The sequence below is a fragment of the Siphateles boraxobius genome, unplaced genomic scaffold, assembly GCF_051911475.1.
Source record: "Siphateles boraxobius isolate OS27281-9 unplaced genomic scaffold, OSU_SipBor_1 29, whole genome shotgun sequence".
Lineage (NCBI taxonomy): Eukaryota > Metazoa > Chordata > Actinopteri > Cypriniformes > Leuciscidae > Siphateles > Siphateles boraxobius.
The window spans coordinates 15780001-15797394 of record NW_027508908.1 but is presented as its reverse complement, the minus strand read 5'-3'; the positions used below and the strand labels follow the sequence as shown (position 1 = coordinate 15797394).

The window sequence follows — 17394 nt, the reverse complement described above, 5'->3', positions numbered from 1 at the left end:
GTGAAAAGCGTTATACAAATAAACATGAATTGAATTGAATTGTTGGCCTGTCCGGTTTCTGCTGTGGGCAAAGGCTCTAACTGACTCTGGCAGCCGGGCTACTCCAGCCGCTGCCTGTTCCTTTGAGGCCCTGGTCACACATAGCTGTGGACTTCTTCAGGACAGGTGGACAGGTTCTCGAAGGCGGCCCATTTTATTCCCCTCCCCAAATTGCCTTCAGTGAGACTAACGGTCAGGACGAACATGCTAACCAGGATCTTAAACAATGGCACTGTGTGGCGTCTGCGGAACCGTCATCTTGGAGTTCCAAATTAACCAGGTTCGAGTACCCACATAACACCCTCCTAGCATCGTCAATGGGTTCGTCTCCCTTCCAGTGCTGTTTAGTCTACCATCCATCGTTTTTCCCCTCCCAAGAATCTGACGCCGTTGTTCCGTTCGCGGATGCATTTATTCAGAGATACCTCCGTATGTGAAGGATCGCCAGAGAAGCCCTCACTCGGACTGGCAATAGGAATAAGGCGGAATAAGCCCCCCCTATACGTGTGTTGTCAGAAGGTCCGGTTATCTCCCAGGACATCCCTCTCAAACTTCCCTCACGTAAACTGGGACCCAAATTTATTTGGACCGTTTTCTATCACTGAGGTGCTCAGTCCGGTGTCGGTTCGACTCAAATTAACCCCCCAGTTTAAGAACACCACCCTGGTTTAATGTCTCAAAAATCAAGCACGTCATTTGTCCCCCCCTTCAGCTCCAGAACTCAGGCCCTCAACCTCCTAGACTCATTGAGGGGTCGCCGGCTTATACTGTACCTTGATGTGAGACGAAGGAGTAGAGGTCATCAATACCTGGTAGACTGGGAGGGATATTGTCCAGAGGAGAGATGCTGGATTCCGGCTCGTGACATTCTGATTCACTCTCTCATCGACCAATTCCATCAGCGTCATGGTGTGTACTGACACAATCAGTGCTTATTGCCAAGGTAATTAGTGCACCGCAGGTGAGCACAGATCAAGCTGATTTCCCTCACCTGTGGTTTGTTCCTGTTTCCCTTATATACTCTGCTGTGTCTGCCACTTGTTGTCAGTAGATAATTCGTGCTTGGTTTGTGTTCTTGATACTGTTCTTTCATTTGTGCATTTCCTGTGTTTGCTGCTGTGCCCTGGACACTTAAGCTGTGTCCCAATGTGAAGGCTGCACCCTCTGAAGGCCGTATTTGAACTGAAGGCCGATTGGCCGCATTTGAAGGCCGATTGCGTCACCCAATTCAATTCTCCACCCTTCGAAGGATGTATTAAAAGGCCGGTTGTGTCATCGCGGCATGACGAAGGCAACCCTGATTCAAAAGCGATGCCAAATGCACCCTTTGTTTCCCCGTGAAAGAAATGATACATATATTGATCCTTAGCGGCCTATCCTACCCCATAAGTCATTGCGCACCGGTAACGACAGCATTTTTATTTAAAAAAATGACGGATGATTGTTCTTGTTGCCCAGCAACTGTGACCGCTACCGATGACGAGCGGGAGTAACATTTGAACTGCACTTTTTTTATATTCAACTGGGTTTTATATTCAAATAGGGTTGAAAACCTGTGTAAATAAATTCACCAAGGTCCATTTATGTACATAATAAAAAGAATACGCCTACAAAATCGCATCAAGGTAAGATATAAGTGAACATTTGTGTCACTTTACAAGGTTGCATTAACCAACATTAACAATGAGCAATACATGTTGCAGTATTTATTCATCTTTGTAAGTTCATGTCAGCTCAGGTCCATTAAATAATATTAACAGATACAACTATTGATTTCAATAATGTATTAGTAAATGTTGAGATTAACATTAGCTAAGATAAATAAATGCCTTAGAAGTTTTTAGTTTTTTTCATAATTAGCTCTTGTATAATTTGGACGGATGGAACCTTATTGTAAAGTGTTACCACTCCCTGGTAAAGTTGACTTTTCCAACTTTAAACATGACCCCAACTAGAGCTATAAAAAACAGCATAATACTGTCAAAAGATGTGGGGTACTAACTAGATCTCAATCCTTCGTATAAGCATGGTTAACTTTATTTTTAACGTCCTTTTGAGTGCCTAAAATGTACTGTATATTGGCATTTTACCAAAACTGAGATGTTTTTGTACAGATGACTAACACCACCAGATGTCGCTGTTCCATTGAACGTCACTGGGCCTTTCTAAACACTGATTGCTATGCTTCCCACGATTGGATGGCCAAACATCCCCACTTCCACTTCCATTCGTATCCCGAATCACACACATGCCCGAATAACTTTTAGGCACGCGATTTGCCAACACTTGTGTTTTACAACACGAAAGAACGGAGCCATGCTTTGCAAGGTGAGTTGAATATTTTAAACATTACACTGTATTAAAAATAGATTTATAGAGTTTTAGTTAATAACACTGCTTGCAATCATTTAATTTTCTTTTTAAGTTACAGGAATAATAATCAAAATGTTACTACTTTTAGACATGCATAACTTTTAGGTTGTTTCAGGTCTACTTATGCAGTTTGCTCGTTCTTCCTCTAAATTACGCTAGTTAAGGAACTTTTATTGATATGTTCTATTATAGTGAAAGAGACAGAAAGCATTATAGTCTTGAGTAATATTTTGTATATAACATAATTTGCGAAGACTCTATATCCAGAAAGTTATCTATCTATCTATCTATCTATCTATCTATCTATCTATCTATCTATCTATCTATCTATCTATCTATCTATCTATCTATCTATCTATCTAATTTGACAGATCATGTAATCACAGACTGTCCTTCAAATCAAATCCAACAGATTTACATCCATTCAGATCGATCCAACTATCTTTTTAATTTATCTTTATAATGTTTGTTAAAATATGGTTAATGAATGGTATTATAAAATGCTATATATAATTTGTATGATTCGAATTCAAAGTCAGTTTTTTTTTCAATTTAAAGCAAAAATTAAAAAAAGCTAAGCTAGTTCCTTTTTTTCAAATGGCTTTCTAACAACAAAAGTAAAAAAAACAGGAATATATATAATGGCTCAACCGATCTTTCATTTGAGGTCAGCAGGGGCGTGTGGCTGCCTGGAAATGCCAGTGGCCCAAAAATCATCTGCCAGCACCACTCTTTATGTCGGTTTACTGGCAGTGTTTAGCCACACGTGATTTTAATCATATGCTTTGTGTAAAAAGCAAGAGACGCTATGTCCTCAAGTTAATGTTAGTCTAGACAACAAAGTGTGAGTTTGATGGTACTCAAACTGTTGTTAAAGCTCCAGAAAGGTAGTAAACCTTAACAGGATGGAGATGGTTATGGATTTTCCTTTTCATGCCATAAATAAATCTGACAAACAATAGTCAAATTTCTAAAGAATAAAAAAATGCTGAATTGCACTGCGGCCCCTGAGAATGCCATAAATAGTGCACTGAATCCTCAAATTCCAAAACAGACCAGACTTCTAGGACAAATATTTTCCCCAAAGTCCAATTGAAACTTGAGCTATATGCTAGAAGACTTCCCTTCCCTGACATCAGAAGTTATCTTGTTTTTTTAATCTTTAATTTCTCTATAAAGCAATGGCTGTTGAGGAGCTGAACTGCTGATGTGTGGATTGTCTGCTCTTTACAAACCTGTGGCTGTAAGTATGCCATTTATTTTTTAGATATGCTAAGACATTTTTCAGAATGTAGTAATACTCATTAAGGTGGTTCTGGCTTGATTATTTGTTGTAATTAACTATGCCGTTGTGAAATTTGTCTGCAAATTAATGCACAGTGGCTAATACAGACAGTATTCTGGAAATCTGTTTGGTTAAACACTCTTTGTCTTAGTTAAATATTTGTTTGGTCCATTACTTCATTGACCACAGTTAAAATGATCTTCTTGCAGGTCAAGATGAGTGGATTTATGTCTGCAATATCCCTGCAAGTCTGTGTGACACTGATGTTGCTCTCTCGACTACAAGGTGCCTGTCCAGTCTCCTTTCTGAGCATTACAATATCTGAGCTCTGTCCATGATAAAGAACAGGAAAATCTTTAACATCTAGTAGTCAACATTTGAAGTGGATCAAAAAAGTTCATCAAAGTTGTACTAAGACAAGAACGGTATTGTTCAAAATTCATGCATTACTTTGGTGAAAGTTTTTTTTCCACTTCAAATGTTGCCGCTGTAGTTTAAAACGTGGGTTCTTAGAAATGCTGGTTTTATATGGGTTAGATAAAAGTGAATGCAATTTTTAAGAAAAAAAACAATTTAGTGACTTTAAATCATGTGGTGTAAACAACATTAAATACAAAAATGCTTGTTAACCTTACTCCTTCTTTACATATGAGTGTACACATCCTAATCATTATTTTTTACACTTTAGGAGAGTTTCGACACTTGACATTTTACAACCTTGACCCAAAGTCATGATGGTCTGCAGGAGTCCTTTATGACATAAATGTACTTTTTAATGTTTTTTCCCCCCAGTATGTTGTTTGCGCCACTTGGCAGACATATATATATATATATATATATATATATATATATATATATATATATATATATATATATATATATATATATATATATATTATAAAATAAAGCTTTTTTTGGTCAAATCTAATAATCAAAGTAAAAGATTATGCCAAAATACTTTTTCTAATATATATTTTTTTAAATAATGTAATTATTTTAATCTGTCTTTTTCTTCATTGTGGTATCAGGACAGTTATATCACCATGACATTTCATACATCACACCCCCTTAAAATAACAAAATAAAGTTGAATTCAAAATGTTAAAAATTGCTCATTAAAGAAGAGGTAGATGCATTTATTAGATAGCATATAATTACTTAATTATTTAAATATTTTAAATGATATCAGTTTTGTCTATATGTCCTAGGTAAGGTACTTGCACCATCTCATCTGCAGGCGATGGTTGGACTTCCCTTCATGCTGGCCTGCAATATTACAATGGAGACAGGGGAGGATTTAAAACAAGTACTGTGGTTGGACGTGACAAATAGAACTATACTTCACTATCAGCCTGATAAGAATGACCAGATCACCAAAGATGGAGTCAAGCTTTCACAGCATACAGCAGGTCAACCAGCTCACACCAGCATCATCACCATTGGAAGAGCCGGGCCAGCCAACATGGGCTGTTACCAGTGTCTTTTTGATGTGTACCCAACCGGGCAGCAGAGAGGAAGGACATGTCTTTCACTTATGGGTGAGGTTTGGTTATCAAACAGAGGAAATGCTATTTTCTAGACCTGCACTAAGATGGTTTCATAATGAATAACTGTTATTGGTTATCACATTGCGCTTACAAGACATTGAAGAATTGTTATAAATAATGCCCGAGCAGGAAGTGGTGAGAACCACTTTTCTGCCTGGCCTCTTTTACTGACAAAAAACTATCATGAAAACCGCAAGAGTGTTGATCAGATAAAAGCTGCCATTGGGTTTAAGATTAGTTACATTTTATCAGCCTGAGTGTGGTTTAAAAATGAAAGCAATGAGTGTATGGTAACTGTCACACATGGCTGTAGTAAAAAAAAACACACTAAGACAGTAGCTCAAAAGGAAACTTTAATATAATCTACAGATGAACACAGGAGAAGCTCAGTGGAAAACACAACCACATTACATAGACACCACAGAACACATAACTGAGAAAATGGAGGACTTAAATACACACAGATATCTTTAACGTAACACACAAGACCTGGGTAACTCAATTTATGACTAGAAACGAACAAGGCCAGGAGAAACGGGCAAACAGAAAACGACAAGGGCTGAAGAAAAAAGCAGAAGTTAACTTGACAGGTGCATAATCCTGACACTAATGTCATGCATAGTACAAGTATTCACTGCAACATGGTCTTATAGAAATAGTTCACCCAAAAATGAAAATTGTGTCATCAATTCCCTCATGTCTCTTCAAGCCTTTCTTCTGTGGAACAGAAAAGAACATGTTTTGAAAAAAATAATCTCAAATAAAAAAAATAATAAAAAATATCAACACTTCTTTTGTCATACAGCTTTGAAATGACATTGAGTAAATGATGACAGATTTTTAATTTTTTGGGTGATTATATCTACCTAATGGTTTAAGAGCATGTAAAATCTCTTCACTTTTTTAATTTTATTCCTTCCAGCAACGGTGGAACTGATGGACAATAAAACAGTTGTGAGTGGAAAGCCTGTTTCCCTTTTGTGCAAATACATTCTCAGTAAGCACGTCCAGCAGGTTTTATGGAAAAAAACAGCTGAGCAAGGGGACACCGCCACTGTTGCTTCTTATGTCAAGAATGACAGACCCATCGTTGAGACACCTTTCAAGGGTCGGGTAACTCTAAATCCCTCACTTGGGCAATCCAAGCTCTCCATACACCAGGCTCAGACAGAGGATGAGGGCTGTTACACCTGTGAGTTCCACACGTATCCAGATGGCATTAAGAGTGCAACAGCTTGCTTGTCTGTTTATGGTAAGTGCATTACTTATGTGTCTATAAGTAATAACATAGCTTATAGGCACATTTATTTGGGTACCACTTTATATTTAGTGTCTTTAACTACTATGTAACAGCATTTAAATTAACAATTTTGCATAAAATGCACTCATTGTGTACATGGTTTTACATTGCACTTATATTTAACAAATACCCTCATATAATTACATCTGTAATTATTTTCTGAAATTACATCTATATTTATACTGTTGACCCTTCCCTTACACCCCATACCACAAAACCTGTCCCTAACCTTACCCCCATTCCACCTCAATATCAGCGAAAGTGTTTTGCAAAACAACATGAACACAATAACTAAATAAATACTGCACTTTTTTTTTTAATGTAAAGACATAGTAGTTAAAGACACCCAATATAATGTGTGACCTTTATTCGCTTTGATATAACGTTAGTCTCTAAACTGTTTAGAATAAATCAGGAATGCTCACACACACCTGTCTGGAAATTTTAATTAACCAAAATCCTTGATTATACGGTTCAGGTGTGATTTATAAGGGCTGAATCTAAACTGGCAGTTAGATCTCCAGGAACAGGATTGAGCACCCCTGAAACAAATTCATGTATTTCTGTATAAATTTTTGTCATGATCTATTAAGTAGTTAAGATAAAAAGCACACTAAAAATGTAATTCATAAAAAAGCGTGAATATACCTCTTCTATAAATGTTTTAAAATTCTGAATTAGTATAAATTTTGATATGTTCTAATATCCACAAAGATGTTTCTAAATAACAGTGCCACAGAATTAAGCTGTTACAGCTATTAAAGGCACATACATTTCACTAAATCACACATGTGTGGGTTTGGAACATTTTCACACGTACGCACAATATGTGAACATGTACAACTGGCAAATCAATGTGCTTTTTTCCATAAGGGTTGTTTGGGTATTTCACAGCCCCCTTTGTCTGTCTTCCGGGTCATACAAAGGTTTTTTTAAGTGTATGTCTGAGTGGGTGTATTTGTAAGAAGTGGAGAGACAAAGTGCAAGTGAGGAAGGAAGATAATGTGTTTGTGCGCGTGTCGTTCACATTCTGCCTACATTATTGTGACCAAATGTTCCAACAAAGGTAAAACCTGAAATCAACTAATAAAGAAACATACTAAATATAAAAGACAAATTAAAAACGAACAATAGAAGTCAATGACAAGCCTAGAAAACAGTTATTAAGTAAGAAGTGTTATAAAAATATACCAACCTGAGAAATTCTGAAGACTGTCTTAGTCGTTCTTTTCCATGCCATCACGATGTGTAAAGCCTGAAGACTTCAAGCTTCAAAAAGGATGCAAAAGAGCCACAAATTTTTTATTATGAATGTAGTTCAGACGAGATCACTTTGGCAAGTTACTTGAGTTTATTGAACTCAATTTCCCTTTCGTTGTCACTCCGAGTTACGTCGGATGACGACGAATGGGGTTTCGCTTAGAACACCTATCGACTCCGAGTATTACAAAACGAGCCAATGGCAAAGAAATGCCATGGGTCTGCGGAATTTGCATGACGTAACTCCGCCCCACCTCGTGGGTATAAAAGGAGGACGCCGGCAACAGGCAGATATGTTTTCGCTTCGGAGCCAAGAGCATTTCTTCACTCCACAGTCATCTCTGACTTCGCTCTACGAGACGAGCTTCTCTCTCCGGTGTTGGTGTGACGGCGATCTGCAGCGAGCTCACAGTGCCTGATGATCTGTGCAGTAATCTGCCAGTGTGTGTGTGTGTCTCCCTGTGCGCTTCAACATCGCAGAGTTTTTTCTCTCCTCTCATAAAAGAGCTCGCACGCGGCACGTCTTTTTAAAGACGGCTCGCCCGTGCATTTCTGGTTGCAGCGGACTGGTATCGGACTCTGATGGGCACGAGCGCTGTCTAGTGTGTTTGATCATGCTTGAACAGCGCTCGTGGGTGACTCATGTTCTCGCTGGGAACGTGATCATCGCGTCATAAATAGGTCGAGACTCGGTGAACTCGCAAGAGTGAGAGTCCCCTCATCCACCCCCCGATCTTCGGCGGGTGGCCAGGGTGACCTGAGGGTTACGGTCTGGAACAAGGCGCCGACTATGTGTCCGTGACCCCAGCCCCCCTCTTCAATGACAGTGCCCGCTAGTGAACTGCTGATTCCCGCGAGTCTACCCTCTGGTGGCCCGCGTGTTTCAGTTGAAGCTACAGAGGAAGATGCCATGTCTGTTGCAGCATCACTAGGTGGGCTTGAGTCTTCTGGAAGTGAGGGCTCGTCACAGCTGCCACCTTCCGGTGTGCATACGGCTGTGCCTGAGTCTGATCCGGAGATGACGGCCATGCTTTCCTGGGACGATTGGTTTTGGGTAAGGCCGCCGACCCTCGTCCGTGCCAAACCCCAATACCTCTCTTCCCGGACGTGCATGATGAGATCTCGAAGTCCTAGAAGACCCCCTTGTCTTCTCAGGACCGCTCGCTGATCTCATCCGCCTTTCCTCCCCTCGATGGGGCCGCTGCCCTTGGGTACACTGGGGTTCCCCCGGCTGAACGCTCTGTTGCGATGCTATGTGTCCTCAGAGTGCTTCTTCTCGGCGCAATCCTAAGCACCCGCCTGTAGTTTTTCGTCTACGCTTGTGGCGAGATCCTATAGTGCCACGGGACTGGCAGCCGCCTCTGCATGCCATGGTTATTCTGCTGGTCCACCTGACCCAGATGCTCATGGACCTGCACGAGGGCGGGACTGACCCAGGGCTCTTCACTGAGCTGCGCGCCGTCACTGACCTTGCTCTCCGAGCGACGAAAGTGACCGTACGCTCCCTGGGTCAGGTGATGCTCACCATTCTGTGGCTGAACCTGTCTGATGTGCTGGATGTCGCGCGGACCCGTCTGTCCGACATTCCCATATCCCAGGTCGGCCTCTCCGGCGGTGCGGTTGAGGGCTTGACCAACAGCTCTCAGCCGCTCATGAGCAGACTGACGTTGATTCCGTCCCGACGGCCCCGCCGTCCGCCCGGGTCCCTCGGTCTGCCCACCGCCGAAGGCGCCCTCCCACGGCTCCCACCCCTCTGGGGGCCGCGGGCGGACGCCACAGCCCCTCTCCAGCCCCGCCCCCCGCTACACGCCGGGTTAAGCGGCGCTCCTGAGACGGGCTCCTCGGGGATGGAGCAGACTGAGGTTGACTCTGTCCCGAGGGCCCCGCCGTCCGCTCAGGTCCCTCGGTCTGCCCACCGCCGTGGGCGCCCCCCGCGGCTCCCACCCCGCCCGCTCAGCCGGGCCGGCTCTGGAGGCCGCGGTCGGACGCCAAAACAGTCCTCTCCAGCCCCGCCCCCCGCTACATGCTGGGTTAAGCGGCGCTCTTGGGATGGGCTCCTCAGAGATGGGACTCAGTTCTTTCCAGGAGCTGGTAGCAGGACCACTCCTTTCCCCGGGTGAGGGCCGGGGAAGAATCCTTATTCTCCAAAGAACTGACTCTCCCGTCTCTGAGCACAGAGAGTTCGGACGTCACAGAGCGCCGCCCACATGCCGTGCTCTCCTCGTCCCCCTCTGTCCCGGAGGTGGTTGACACGGCGTGGCGTCCACGACCGCTTCGCCCCTGTCCCCCGCTGTCGCCAGACCCTTGACAGAGCAGGCCCCCGTGGAACGCTGGTCCTTCCCTGGCCTCCTCTGTCAGGGTGCGGTTTTGACCTTGCCCCCACTCCGGGCCGCTATGCCGTCCACGTCTGGGCCGGTCATTCCGCTTCGCTGCACCACCGGGGGGACGTCTGTGGTTCTCGACACCGCTGGCACAGTTGGGAGCCTGCCTAGAGCTTCCCTATCTGTTCCGCTGGGTCGCGCGAACCATCGGCTCGGCTATGCGATTCAGTTCGCACGGTCTCCTCCCCACTTCTGGGGAGTCCGCTCCACTTTGGTCGATGGCTATGCCCTATCATGAGAGCGGAGGTTGCTACCCTACTGGCGAAGGGTGCGATTGAGACTGTCCCTCCAGCCGAAAGGAGGTCCGGGTCTACAGCCCCTACCTCATTGTCCCGGAGAAGTCTGGTGGGTTACGGCCAATCCTGGTCCGAACCGCTCCCTTCACAGGCTGCCGTTCAAGATGCTCCTGGCCAAACGCATTTCTGGATGTGTGCGGCCACAGGATTGGTTTGCAGCGATCGACCTGAAGGACGCCTACTTTTATGTCTCCGTTCTCCCTCGACTCAGAACATACCTACGGTTTGCTGTCAGGGCGCGCGCATATTAGTACGCTGTTTTCCCATTCGGGCTAGCCCTGTCTCTTCGCGCCTTCACAAGGTTGTTGAGGCTGCCTTTGTTCCTCCATGGGAACACGGGGTTCGCATCCTGAACTATCTCGGTGACTGGCTGCATTAAGCTCACTCCTGAGACCAGGTTTGCGAATACACGGACCCAGTGCTCCGGCACCTAGCTCGTCTGGGCCTTCGGGTCAACCGGGGAAGGAGTAGACTTTGCCCCGTGCAGAGGAGCTCTTTTTTCGGTATGGACTTGGTCGCCTTCTCCACTCAGCCATTGCTGACTTGCCTGAGACTATCAAGCGCAAGAGTGCGGTTCCACTGAAGTTTCTTCAGAGGCTCCTGGGGCATATGGCATCTGCAGCCGCGGTTCGCCGCTCAGATTGCTTCATATGAGACCGCTTCAGCTTTGGCTCCGCGACCGAGTCCCGAGGTGGGCATGGCAACACGGCACCCTCCGAGTACCAGTTACTCCGACCTGCCGTCAGACCTTCACCCCGTGGGCGAACCTCAGTTTTCTACGGGCCGGAGTGCCCCAGGAACGAGCTTCGCGGCATGTTGTTGTAACGACAGATGCCTCCTCCACGGGCTGGGGTGCCATGTGCAATGGACGTGCTGCCGCGGGCTCCTGGACAGGACCCCGACGCCTCTGGCACGTCATTTGCCTCGAGTTGCTGGCCGTACGTCTTGCTTTGCGCCGCTTCCGGGCCGTGCTCAAGAACCAACACGTACTAGTCCGTTCAGACTATACCGCCACTGTAGCGTACATACACCATCAAGGTGGTCTACGCTCCCGCCGTATGTCGCAACTCGCCCGCCACCTCCTCATATGGAGTCAGAAGCATCTGAGGTCGCTTCATGCCATTATATCCCCGGAGCCCTGAACTGTGCAGCCGATGAGCTCTCACGGCTTCAGCCCCTCCCGGGAGATTGGCGACTCCATCCCCAGTCGGTTCAGCTGATTTGGGACCAGTTCGGGGACGCACAGTTAGATCTGTTTGCCTCTCACGACTCGACCCATTGCGACCTGTATTATTCCCTGACCGAGGGCACGCTCGGCACGGATGCACTGGCGCACAGCTGGCCGCGGGGCCGCAAATATGCGTTTCCCCCAGTGAGCCTTCTTGCGCAGACCCTGCGCAAGGTCAGGGAAGACGAGGAGCAGGTCATTCTGGTCGCGCCATACTGGCCCGCCCGGACCTGGTTCTCCGAACTAGTACTCCTCGCGACAGCACCTCCCTGGCCGATTCCCCTGAGGAAGGACCTCCTTTCTCAGGGACAGGGCACCCTATGGCACACTCGTCCCGATCTCTGGAACCTCCACGTGTGGCTCCTGGACGGGACGAAGCAGGTTTGAGTACCCTTCCACCTACGGTGGCGGCTACCATCACTTCCGCTAGAGCGTCGTCCACAAGACACGTCTACGCGTTGAAGTGGAACCTCTTCGTCAACTGGTGCTCTTCTCACCGAGAAGACCCCCGGAGATGTTCGATTAGTGTCGTGCTTTCCTTCCTTCAAGATAGGCTAGAGCGAAGGCTGTCTCCCTCCACCCTGAAAGTCTATGTTGCCGCTATTGCCGCACACCATGACCCAGTCGAAGGTAAGTCTGTTGGAAGGCACGACCTGATCATCAGGTTCCTGAGAGGAGCGAGGAGACTGAATCCTCCTCGCCCTCCTCTCGTTCCCTCTTGGGACCTCTCAGTGGTTCTAACTGCCCTGCGGAGTGCTCCCTTTGAGCCTTTGCAATCAATGGAGCTTAAGTTCCTGTCTATGAATACAGCGCTCCTGGTTGCATTGGCCTCCATCAAGAGGGTGGGGGACTTGCATGCATTCTCCGTTGACGAAGCGTGCCTGGAATTTGGGCCGGCTTACTCTCACGTGATCCTGAGACCCCGGCCTGGATATGTGCCCAAGGTTCCTACCACTCCCTTCCGGGACCAGGTGGTGAACCTGCAAGCGCTGCCCCCGGAGGAGGCAGACCCAGCCTTGGCACTGCTCTGTCCAGTACGCGCCCTCCGCGCCTATGTAGACAGGACGCAGTGTTTCAGGACCTCAGACCAGCTCTTTGTCGTTTATGGTGGGAAGCTGAAGGGAAAGGCTCTCTCCAAGCAAAGGTTGTCTCACTGGATAGTGGACGCCATTGCCTTGGCATACCAGCAGCAAGGTCGACCGTGCCCCCTTGGTGTGACTGCCCACTCCACCCGGAGTGTGGCATTCTCTTGGGCTCTAGCGCATGGCGCCTCGCTAACAGACATCTGCAGAGCTGCAGGCTGGGCGACACCTAACACATTCGCCAGATTCTACAATCTCCGAGTGGAGCCAGTGTCCTCTCATGTACTCGCTTCAACCAGCTAGTACTGGACCCGCTCAGGTGTCTTCGCTTGCTCGCCATTCCACTCCACGGACTGGATACGTGCGATATTCTCCTCAGGTGAGCTTCCCCGAAAAGCCCTGAGTTCCTCCAGCACTCCTGACGTTGGCGCCAGTGTCTATTGCCTGTGCGTCGGCTAGGTGCCTCCCGTGTGCATGGTCCCTCCCCTGAGCGACCCCCACATGTGTATTTCCACTGTAAGCCTCTTGAACATGTGTCTTGGCAAGCCACCTTGGGTTGAAATATTCCACCTGCGGCTGGACACCCCAGTGTTCTCCATGTCTCCTTCGGGTCACATGTGTATTCTCTAAGTCCCCCCCTCTGGGTTGGCAGTAATTGCATATTTCCCCTGAATTTGGGATATGCTCCCCAGTGTACCTTGGTATTCCTGTGCTAAATAGGAGTCCTTCGTCTGTGCCAGTCTCACGACAGGGATCTCAGATTTACGCAGGGCACTGGAAGACAGCTGAGAAGGTGGCGTGATTAGACTGGTAACCCCATTCGTCGTCATCCGACGTAACTCGGAGTGACAACGAAAGGGAACGTCTCGGTTACGTATGTAACCCTCGTTCCCTGAGTAGGGAACGGAGACGTTACGTCTGCCTGCCACTTTCCGCTGTACCGCGGGGATCGCCTGAGCTCAGTCTTGGCTCCTCAGCGAAGAAACATATCTGCCTGTTGCCGGCGTCCTCCTTTTATACCCACGAGGTGGGGCGGAGTTACGTCATGCAAATTCCGCAGACCCATGGCATTTCTTTGCCATTGGCTCGTTTTGTAATACTCGAAGTCGATAGGTGTTCTAAGCGAAACCCCATTCGTCGTCATCCGACGTAACGTCTCCGTTCCCTACTCAGGGAACGAGGGTTACATAGGTAACCGAGACGTTATCTTTGGCGGTATGGTTCCTTATGGTGGTTCTTGCTCCATAATTAATGACATGCAGAGCTTTAGCATTAATCCCTATAGAACCATCAGCTTGAGTGATATACGGATTTAAGACAGTTTAGTAATGTCTTTAAGCAACGTTTTTAACATGTAGACGTAGCAGTGAAATCCGGGACGTCTATACTGTAGCTTGGCTATATGAGAAGGAGTGTCTCTCCGCGATGATGTCCGTGAGGCTAGGACTTGGAAGCCTTGGTAATCTGAAACAAAGAAGACAACAGCCAGAAAGTGCACGTAAGTATGCTTGATTATAGTTGGAGGGCGGGAGGGTTGCGAGCAGTTTAAGCATGTTTCCCGGGCTGTAGTGCCACTTATATGGCCCTGTCCCAAATGACACACTCCGGACTTGTGGACTTCCTCAGAGTCCGCACTTTGGTGACGTCATGTAGTCCAGACCTATAGGACCCTTGGTGCGAGTCCACGAGGGCACATTGAGAGGTATTTTTGGGACAGACTCGATCGTCACGCAAGAAATAGGAAGACGGTCTGGTTGTTGTTATGGACAGGAGCTGCAGGTTCGGGGAAATATGCTGCTTATTTTTGTTGTCGTTACCATTGTGTTTGCGAGATTGCTTGCCATGCAGAGAAATCATTATTTGGCATTGATCAAGAACAGAAATTATTTTATTTTCCTAAATCTTATCTCCATGTCAACTATACAGCCTGCTTTTACAGTTCTATATTTTGATATTGTGTATGCCAACTGGGCATTAGACAATAGATACATGCTTATTTAAATTATGTATTGTACATAATAATACATAATGTTCCATTTGAACGAAGATTACAATTTTAACACATAATGAAAATGTGCGTGAGTTTCAGATGAATTTACAGGTTTAAATATTCATACTACGTTTAGATATGACTTTAGTAAAGCCCTGACATTCGGTTCTATTTATTTAATGAATCATAATGTGATCGTATTATTCAGCGCGTATTTAAGCATGTTTCCCAGGCAGAAGTGGCACATATATATATCCTCCCGGTCTGATAGGGTAATGGTAGTGGTTGGAGCGATTTGACAGCTGACCACATCAGCTGATCGTGGCCTATGCCTATGTGGTCAGTCTGACCTAACGCTGCGCTCGATTTTATGCTTCTCAAGGTCTATATTGCAAAGTCAGTAGCCAGGGGATAGTTTGTGTGTAAAACATACCAAATTTTTTTTATTTTATTTAACTTTATAACCACTCTGACTGAATCAAATTGCCAGATCTGTCCAATTTGTGAATGAATCATTCAAACCTCTTGGTAACACTTTAGTTTAGAGTCCAGTTCTCACTATTAACTAGTAGTGTCACGGTTGGTGGCTGCAATGTAAGCGCACGATGATGAAGATACTTAAATAGAACTTTAATCCAAGAATCAAAACAATAAACAGGAGGGATACTCATGGGAAAACTGGGTCAAAGGAAACCAGGCAAACAGAAACTGAACACAATAATAACAAAGACAAAACAGAACATAACCCAGACAAGTTGTTTATAGCATGCATATTACTATGATATTGGCTGTTTATTAGTACTTATAAAGCACATATTAATACTTTATTCTGTATGACCACATTCTATATCCCTTAATCCTACCCAATTCTTACTCAATATCTAAACTTAACAACTGCTTTAACTCACTGTTAGGAGTCTACTCATTCAAAAGTCATAGTTAAAGGTGGGGTATTTGATATTTGAAAAACGCTGTTTGAAAGTTGGTCGGGCTGACACAACCAGACTCAACAACAAACGTGCAGCCAATCAGCATTAGGGGTGGCATGACGGTGGAGGAGAGAGAACGAGCAAGAGGGTGATTTGAAAGACTGTAGAAATAGAGATGGCTGAGAGACATTACAAAAGAGAGAAGCTCATAAAAATATCACTGGAAAATGAAGGGTTATGATCAGGAAGAGCTTAAGGACCCGCGTTAATTTTAGAAAAGCTTTCTAGCGCTGGAGTGTGCTAAGCGGAAAGGCCTGCAAACTCTGAGGTTGCTTTGATTTCGCTTCATACGTGAGTAACCCATTTTTGAGTGCCATTGTTTGTCTGGAGCTGCTGTTCTGTTGGCAACTAACAACAAACTCTTGTTTGTATTCACTCTTGTGTATGTATGTTCATTTTTTGTGCTTCCTTGCCATTTGTTCATCATCTTCGCTTTATTTTTCGTGAAGCATTATTTTGTTGTGCTTCTGCTACGATAAATTGCATCCACTCTTGCGTGTGTAACGGAGGCCAGCTAGTGAGAGTTGTGCAGGCTGATGACTGCTAGAGAGTGTTTTGTTTAGCGTCCTCATTAGTGCACCCACCTTGCATGCCAGCGGTCATTGTTCAAGACTGACTCGGAGCAGGGCGGTTAGGATTGGAGTGTGAGCTTTGGAGGCGGAGCAATGAGGTGAGGGATGTGTTTTTTTTTTGGATTGATTTAATATATTAACAATGTTCAGCAACGACTTTGAGGAATAACATACTGCACCTTTAATAGTTAGTAAATAGTGAGAACTGGAACCTCTTTTATGAACATGATTAACTGATAAAGCAAAAAGATACAATTTGGACACTACTGGTGCATCCCAATTCGCATACTATATAATAGTATTCGAAAATAGAACTAGTACATCCCAAATCGTAGTATGTTGAAATGAATATTCCAAAGATACCCTGATGGTCTACTATTTCCGGTCAGAATCCAAAGTGCAGATCGATGCACACACTAATGGCTAATATTACCCACAACCCATTGCACGTTTGACAAGGATACGATTAGAAATACAAACGAGTAAAAAGTGTAAAAAAACTACAGACATGGAGGATGTGCGAGTCCGGCGGTTAGAGGTTTAAATAAAAGGGGTTTGAGTGATTAATTATCAGTATCTAACCTGACGATAATGTATTTATTTAATGTTGTCCACATTATATTTCATCTGCAGCAGCATTGTGTACTTTTTTGAACATTTCACTCCGGAACGGTAGGAAATTAAGTTAGATTAAATGGAGGATTTTAACTGTGACAAGATGATTGACAGGGCAGTTTACGGTGACAGGATGCACATAACTAAGTGAAAGAGCGGTATGTTAAAGATGACGAAGTAGTATGTCCCAAAGCTTGTCTACTCTTTTGCTACACACTCAAAAGTATGTAATTTTTCTTCACAAAAAGAGTACATACTTTTAGAGCGTAGTATAGGCGAATTGGATCGCAGCCCTCCTCTCTCTTGGTGAGCTCGCCAAAGAGAGTCAGGGCAGAGGTTGTGAGAATTCATATGGACCACATTTATGACACTTTGGGTAAATGACAGAATTCAAAATTTTGGGTCAACTGTTACTGTAATTTGATGGATTAATTCCT

The 17394-nt window shown here is 45.1% G+C and overlaps 1 protein-coding gene across 3 annotated transcripts in view; it reads left to right on the top strand.

Annotated features, from left to right (window-relative positions):
- The first annotated feature begins 2158 nt into the window (after positions 1-2158).
- LOC143753925 (OX-2 membrane glycoprotein) overlaps positions 2159-17394 on the top strand; it is a 21630-nt gene continuing 6394 nt past the window's right edge. Inside the window, exons 1-5 of one of the 3 annotated variants that reach the window (XM_077246824.1) lie at positions 2159-2367; positions 3592-3655; positions 3907-3982; positions 4906-5235; positions 6167-6496. In XM_077246824.1, the coding sequence (XP_077102939.1) occupies positions 3620-3655; positions 3907-3982; positions 4906-5235; positions 6167-6496 (772 nt within the window). In that variant the 5' untranslated portion in view covers positions 2159-2367; positions 3592-3619. Of the gene's footprint in view, positions 2368-3591; positions 3656-3906; positions 3983-4905; positions 5236-6166; positions 6497-17394 lie in introns of those variants that run through there. The other 2 variants (XM_077246825.1, XM_077246826.1) reach the window with 2 other exon arrangements.